An 8314-nucleotide genomic window follows, 5' to 3' on the forward strand; every position below is an offset into this window, starting at 1 on the left:
ATAGAAAAGCCTATGGATGTACCTACCATACCATATCAGTTTGTACTTAAACTGTGATATCTCACCCCTTTGCTCTTTCATAAACTGTTCTATGACTTCATTTTCAGAAAGGGCTCCTTGAGACAAATGATAATCGTTGAACCAAAAACAAAGCCAAATGGGTGAAATTTGATCTCTGCCTGCTTTGGCATGTGTTTGGGATAAAAGAAGTATAGTATAAAAGAAAGGAATGTTCCGAAATAACAATCCATAAATCAAAACGTTGTGGGGTGGGGGGGAAAAAGACAACCAATATCACGTACATTCAATCCGAATTAACAATGGATATATACAATATTCTGATCTGTCCACATTCTTTACTCTTTGAAACGATTCTTATTGTTCCAAATGGAAACTTTTCCCATTAATACACTCAACTAAAGATGGATGAGTTAGGCAAATAATTATTAACTCATTATCAATCATACTTAATTAATCAAATATTATAATTATACATTGGTTAATGCAGCTAACTTGGACACCTAAAAATTATGCAAGTATATATTTTCCTTGAGTTAGGAATATTGGAGAAGAGAATAGCAATAAGTAAAAGGGTGTTGGGTTCGTGGTTCTCATGTCATGTCACACCACCATGGAATATAGACTTCTTACATCAATCTATCATTTCATTTCATGGTGGCTGCTTGAATAAATTGGACCAAATTGCCTTGGGAATAAAAACCTCATGGCTGCACCTCTTCGACAGCCACAAAACACGTATTGCCGCTATGATTTTTTCTTTCTTTCTCTATTAACAAACAACATCGATTCAAATTCATCCTCTTTTTAGTAAAATCTTATATTTAAATTTTATATATAAAAAAGTGTGACTAAAAAATAATAACTCCATTAAAAATAATTAATAAAATTCTTCAATAAAAATTAATCATTAATTAAATTAACAAATATTTTATATTAATAATATAATTAAAAAAATTGGATAAATTATAATTATATATTTTTTTTATTTTGTCAATTTATAATTTTAGTCCATTCATTTTAAATTAGTCTATTTAATTTTAAATATAAAAAGTTTTGATCTCCATAAAAATTTGGTGATTAACTGTTAAATTTTAATTTTTATTATTATTTAAATGATATAATATTTACTAGTATAATATTTAATAATAAAATGATATGTCAACTCATTAGATGTGACAAGTCAATAAATAATATCAAAATTTAACGATTAATAAATATTAATTTAATAATATAACTAAAATGTTAAATTTGTCTTTAAAAAAATATCTCTATTTTAAATAAACAAGCTAAAATTAGAAATTGACAAAAATAAAACAAGTAAATGTGGAATTTAAAAAATTATTCTACTCAAAGGATTTATAACGACACATGAGATGGGGTACCAAGATGCTAATTGAAGATTCTTCCTGAAAATTAGAACATTATGATTTATGCATTATACGGTTTATTTAATAGTATTTATTTTAAGTGAAATTCGTTTAAAATATTTTTCATTCGAACTAGCAATTTTTCTAAATTTTCGTCTTTAATTTTTTACATTCAAATTTGATAGTTATTTCAACTAGTGTATATATTGTAACTATAACATATTAATTCTTCCCGGTAAGACACTATTCGAATTATTAAGTTAGTTTTAAACATGTTGCTAACATCGCTAAATTATATCGAAAATAAGGATGTAAAGCAATAACGATTAACGAGAACAAAAGAAGACAACTATAGTAAAGTAATGAGATAAAACTACAAATTTCATTACGATGGTCCGAAATTACACACAAGTTTATATATATCAAATTGCCGACGCTCGAAAATAGCTTCTCATTTTTTGTGAATTTTTAATTGTACAAGTTAGAAGTATTTTTTTTAATATATTTTTTCTATTGAAATTAAAAAAAAATAATTAAAAAACTTCTTTAAAATGTTTCTAAATTTATATTTAAATATATTCTGTATTTTAAATGTAATAGTACGTTTGGACTAAAAGAGCTTACTTTGATAAATTATATAGGTTAAATTATGTCTAAAATAATAAATAAACAAATAGCCACTACATTTTGATACAATTTCATCTATTGTTTAATTCTCTTATCAACTATTGTTAGGAAAGTTTTGGGAGAACTGGAAGACGAAATGTCAAAGGTCAATTGAATAAGGTTCAGAAAAACATTAAGTCGCATTAATTAACATAAAGTCTGACCTTTGAATAAGAAATGTAAAATGTAAATTGAAAAAATATAAATGACATTCCTTAAAGATGTAGTTTGTGTTAAAAAGATGGTTTAATTAAGGGGGTAAATTGGTTAATTAAAAATCTCTTGCCCAATTATCTTGATTTTAATTTTTTTAAAAATCTTTTTAAAGAGGTGTTTTGATTTATAGATATATATTGGACACTTAATTTAGATTTAATATAATTATAAGTTCACTCAATTTTTAATGTAATGTTCATGTCTCACAACACATAACAATAAGCATAAAAATGGAAATGCAATAATGTAAAGTCAAGTATAGAGAAAGAGAAAAATGCACAACTAATTTACATTGGTTTAGTCACATTCACTTGTGACTCACATCCAACCCTCCATCAACCTAATTAAAATTTTCACTAATCTTTAATATTAGATTTTTTACAATCACAATATCACATACAACACACTTTCACACTACTAAAGAAATCACTTATTGTATCCTAAGAAGCATTCACTTGTAACACTTCGATATAAGATTCTCCCTTCTTAAGAAACTTATTTTAAAAAAAATAAAAGTTTAAGGAACAAATTCACTTGGTATACAAAACATATCAGAGTAGATGAATCAATCATGTAGCTTAACCTTTCACTTCATAAACATAGTGATCAATTCAATTCTTGAAAACTTTTTTGAGGTTATCATAGAAGTTAAAGAACTTCTTCTTGTAAAGAAAAATGTTTCTCAAATAATATTTTTGAAAAAAATACTATAAAAAATCAAGTCTCTCAATTAAAGGTGTGAAAATGATATATATATATATATATATATATATATATATAAGTTTTTTGATTGAAATAATCGATTATTTATATGGACAATTGATTATTTGATTCTTAACAATTCTAAAAATCAACCAAGAATAATTTAATCGAGTATTTTAAACAATAATCGATTATTCAAAAAACTAGTTTCTAAAATAATCAAGTATTTTATTGAATAATTGATTATTATAGTAACTACTCCTCGGGTAACTAAAAAATGTAATAAATAATCGATTATTACTTGAAATAATCAACTGTTTTCAGTGAAAATTTGATATCTTGATTTTTCATTTAAGTTCTCTTAACAGTTCAATTTTATAACTTATTTTAATAATCAATCATCATCTAGATAGAGAGAAAATGTTAAGTTACTTATCAAATACAAAATAAACAAACAACAAAGCTTAAAATCATATAAAATAAAATACAACTTGCACTCTTATCTATTAAGAAACTCAAAACTCAAAATCAAGTACAAATTGCACTTTTATTTCTCAATAAACTCATTTGTAATCATCAAAATCAACTACAATCATAACTTCATCTTGAGCTTGATCAATAATTAAAAAATATTAAAAATAAACTCTAAATTAGCTTGTTATTACTATCAAACAACATGGAATGAAAAATACTCAATGAAACAACCTTCCTCAAACTATGTAATTTTGGGTGATTTCGTAATCAAATATCTAATTCATCTCAAATATATAGGGTTGCCTAGGCCAATAATAACTAGATGAAAAATCAAATAAATGAAACACAGGAATCATGTCAACTTCATGTGAAAGAATGTCGAGCTACATCTTTATATTTTGTATTGATTCTTTATAAAAAAATTTATCTTAATATGAAATGGTGTTGTATTTAATTGAAGTTTTCTATCTTCTAAAGGAAAAATTGTGGCTAAAGTATAAAAGTTTGAATCTCATTTAAATCATAATAAGAGTTTTATTGTAAAGGTTACAAAAGGCAAATCATAAGAGTATATCAGTTCAAAGTCAATCATTAGTAGTTAAGTCATGCAATTTAAGATTATGCGACACTCTTTTGATTATTAGTTGAATTTTGTTATAAATCATAATGTGTGTCTCATTTATTATTTAAAGAACTTCTCTCGTAAATTAAATTTTCAATAAACTTTAACTAACACAAAAAAATGAAATAAAAATGTGTCACTTACACTCAATTAAAAGAATTTACAGAGGTTGGATCAAATAATATTAGAGAGAATTCAAACACTTATCTAACTCTTGAGTTCCTCACCAATTTCCTTTATTTATTAAAAAAAATCCATGTCATTTAGAATTATATCATTCTTACATATACTTTTTATATATTTTTTTATCTTAGTTTGCTCCATTACATTACTTACCTTATCCAATTCTAATATATACTTCTCCTTCTCCTTTTATCATGTCTTAATTATAAAAAGAAAAAAAATTATACTAGTGTTATGGAAACTTGGGTTTCTCTTTAGAAATCTCCTTTTTAAAGACAATGAAATGTAACGTCTTCCGTTGGTTTTCCCTACCCGGGTTCAATTAACTTCCTCATCTTTTATTCATTTTTTTCTTTCGGAGAAGGAAATATATCAAATAAATTATTTGATGTTAAAATAATAAATTTGTCATAAATGTATATTTTCCGAGGAAAGAATATTTAATTTAATTTATAAAGCAAGATTTTGAGCCTCGCTTCCAATAACTAGGCATAAATGTGCATCTGCTATTTTTAACCATGACGTAAATGTATGAAAATGTAGTTCAAATTCTCCTAAATTGAAGTTGAATAAATTTAAGCTACTAAATTCAAGAATTTAGGAGTATGTTTGTTCTAGGATTTTATGAATGCAAATGAGAATAGCCACAATTTCTAAGATTAGATATGGCACTTAAATGTGCTTGCTCCCATGATGGACCGATTTAAATATACGCATGTTTAGGTTATGCTGTTAATGTTATAGTGTAAAATAATGCTCGTTATTTATAATATGGAAATAGATTCCTATTTTAGGTATTGGCTATGAGTTCATTCATGTGACTAGAAATTCAAATTTAATATATATAAATGTAAGTCATTTTTTGGGCCAGAGCTCTACCCAGCCCACTAGAAAATTTAGTGTGTGGAAAACTAAATATCTTAATTCATGTAAACTAGGAGAAAATTACTTCAGATACTTTTTAACTTTGTATAGCATATTTATTTATGAGTTAATCACCCATAAATTGCTAGTAAAAAGTTTTATACTAATAATCAATCAGAGCTGTTAATAATACATTTTTTTATTTTAATTTAATTAAATGAGCAGATGAAAAGGTACTATTAATAGCTCTGATTGACTGTTAGTGTAAAAAAACTTTACACTGACAGTGTATAGATAATTAACTTTTTATTTATATATTATAGTTTGCAAATCATGATTTAAGTAACCCAATGGATAATTTACAATTCCAGATTAAAAATTCACAACATACGCACTATAATTAAAACCATGCTATTGGATCTTTCTAGGCTTTCTTTATTAGTTTCCAATTCATAGATTTTCAGAATTTTTTAGATTTAACTTTCCAATAGCAGGTAATAAACTAATAACTAAAGCAAATTTAAGTTAAGCGAACAAAAGCTTTGTCATGTAACATTTTGAACATAGAAAAACATGTAAAGGATAATTATATTATTTTAATTGAGATCAATTTTAAGTTTAAATAATTAAACATGTAATGGATAATTATATTCTTGGGTGTTCATAACAGTCTTTGACGAGTATATTTAGAAAAAAAATCAAAATAATATCAAACAATTTTTATTTTTGATAGTTTCATTACATATTAGTAAAAAATTGTTTTTGATATAAAAATCATAGTAATAAAAGGATTCAAGCATAAATAAAAAGGCTTGAGTAAAATTTACATTGACTTGAAATTTTTTTTTATCGTTTCAAACAAAATCAAGAATGATAAAGCTACAAGAAAGCATAAAATGACAAATTCAAGAAAATTCATATTTCTATTATGCTAGAGTTAGAAAACACAACATTAAAAACATAGAATTAAAGATGTTAAAAATAAAATCTAAAAGAGTTCATGTTGGTGATTAAGTCATGCTTAACAAATGCTTGACAAAAACTTTGACCTTTCACAAAAACTTGTGTGTACATTGCTCTCAAAAATGGAAAAAAGGAAAAAATATGTCTCCTTACTTTATGTTGAGTTTTGATAAGTGGAAGACATTCTCACAAGCATTTAATCTTAATATTGAATCATTAAATTAAATGAAAGTCTTTAAGTTCTGAAAGAATGACATATAATAGAGATTTGAGATTTGAAAAAAAAAGAGAGTATGTTATAAAGAAAGAAAAGACTTGAGAGATGAGATGGAAAAAATGAGTATAACTGCACTCCCTTTCCAAAGATTACATTATTATTGTTAATCGAAGTTTACATTTTTCAAAATAATTTATTGACTTTTTTGATTTGAGATTATCTAACTTGTATATAAGAAACTCAAATATATTAATTATATTGTTAAAAGTTATGAATTCTCAAATGATGATGAAATAACTAAAAATATGAACATGAGTGAATTAATTAATAATGACCAAAGATATTATTTTATTATTTAGAAAATATACATTTTTGGTTGGTTTATTAGATATTAGTGAAGAAGTGATTGTGATGTAAAAATAAAAATGAAAGTAATATGATTGTGAAGAGATTTAAAAAAGAAAAAGAAAAAGAAAAATGGAGGTTTTATGATGAAAAAAATGTGGGGTGAGGGAAGTAGAAGTAGGCGATTGGTTGAGTTAATAAAAAAGGAGGGAGATTGGTGGAAAGAAAATGTAAGCGTGTAAGTGTAAGGCGGTAGAGAAGTGGCACCTGTGGTCTGAAAAATGGGCAATAACAACAATAATTACGACAGCCAAACGCCTAACACTCCCCCACAATAATCACGTCACAGCACCGCACAAGGACAAAACTGGGAACAAGGGCAATCATGTAATTCCACAATCCATTGCTTATTGGAAACAAAAAATGGATTAAGAGCAATAAACCTACCGTCCTGGTGGTTCTTCCTCCTCCCAACAACCACTCTCCGCACCCTCCACACCCAGATGCGCCGAGGGAGAGCCGCCGCCGCCCACCACCACCCTCCGCCCAAGGAGACGCGCTTCCGCGGCGTCAGGAAGCGCCCCTGGGGCCGCTTCGCAGCCGAGATTCGAGATCCCTGGAAGAAGGCGCGCGTCTGGCTCGGCACCTTCGATTCCGCCGAGGATGCTGCCCGGGCCTACGACAACGCCGCCCGATCCTTCCGCGGGCCCAAAGCCAAAACCAATTTCCCCAGCCCCAGCCCCAGCCCCGAGCCCGACCAGATTCCCCTCTACCAGGCCCACGGCTTCTCCAAGTTCGAGCCCGTGGTCCAGGTGAACCGGCCCACCACCAGCGGCATGAGCAGCACCGTGGAGTCCTTCAGCGGGCCTAGGGTTCCCTCTTCTCACACCATCCACCCTCGCAGGCCCGTCAACCCTATCGCTCCCCCTCTGGACGATTGCCACAGCGATTGCGATTCCTCCTCCTCCGTGGTGGACGACGACGAGGACTGCGTCCTTACCTCCTCCTTCCGGCAACCGCTGCCCTTCGATCTGAACCTCCCTCCGCCTGATGACCTCCCTGCGACGGCTCTCTGCCTCTGATGGATCTGCCCGGTATAATCCTCCTTCCTGGCTCTCGTTTAATTAATTAATGTTTCCGAGTTGTTAGATTATTGTGGTGTTGTAGAGTATTATAGCATCGAGGTTTGTGTGGTGGTTGTGTTGTTGTAAGTTATTTGGATCCTCTCTCATATAGCATTGGACCTCATCTCAAAACTGGTTGGTGCTTATGCTTTCTTCATGGATCTGCTTCTTACTTTACCCATTACAACTCACTCTTTTCCCCCCCTTTTTTTGTACATAAATTATGCCAATCAGATCATACAATAAATCACATTCTAATCCCATTCCTCTTCCTCTTCCTCTTGTTTAATCTCCATTGCTTTCTCACTCTCCATCACTCACGCTATGTGCAAGGCCTTCTACTTTCAACTATCAAGAAACTCTCTCCATTGTGTCTGTGTTTTCAAACTCGTTAAACTATTGACCTAAAAGATAATAGAACCACAATAATACTTGCATTTTTTTTTAATTTCGAAATCCAAACAATAATTTGGAATTTTTTAAATAGTGAATACACTGGTATACCTAAGCGTAGGGAGGCTCTCTGCAAAGATATCGATAAATTAGGTAT

The 8314-nt window shown here is 29.3% G+C and overlaps 1 protein-coding gene across 1 annotated transcript; it reads left to right on the plus strand.

Annotated features, from left to right (window-relative positions):
* Positions 1–6873: 6873 nt before the first annotated feature.
* Positions 6874–8027, plus strand: LOC109790503 (ethylene-responsive transcription factor 3). The gene has a single exon (XM_020349670.3). It carries the CDS (start codon positions 7144–7146, stop codon positions 7720–7722), a length of 579 nt encoding a protein of 192 aa, XP_020205259.1. The 5' UTR covers positions 6874–7143; the 3' UTR covers positions 7723–8027.
* The last annotated feature ends 287 nt before the right edge of the window (positions 8028–8314 follow it).

This window comes from Cajanus cajan, chromosome 9 (assembly GCF_000230855.2).
Source record: "Cajanus cajan strain Asha chromosome 9, NIPB_CcT2T_4, whole genome shotgun sequence".
Lineage (NCBI taxonomy): Eukaryota > Viridiplantae > Streptophyta > Magnoliopsida > Fabales > Fabaceae > Cajanus > Cajanus cajan.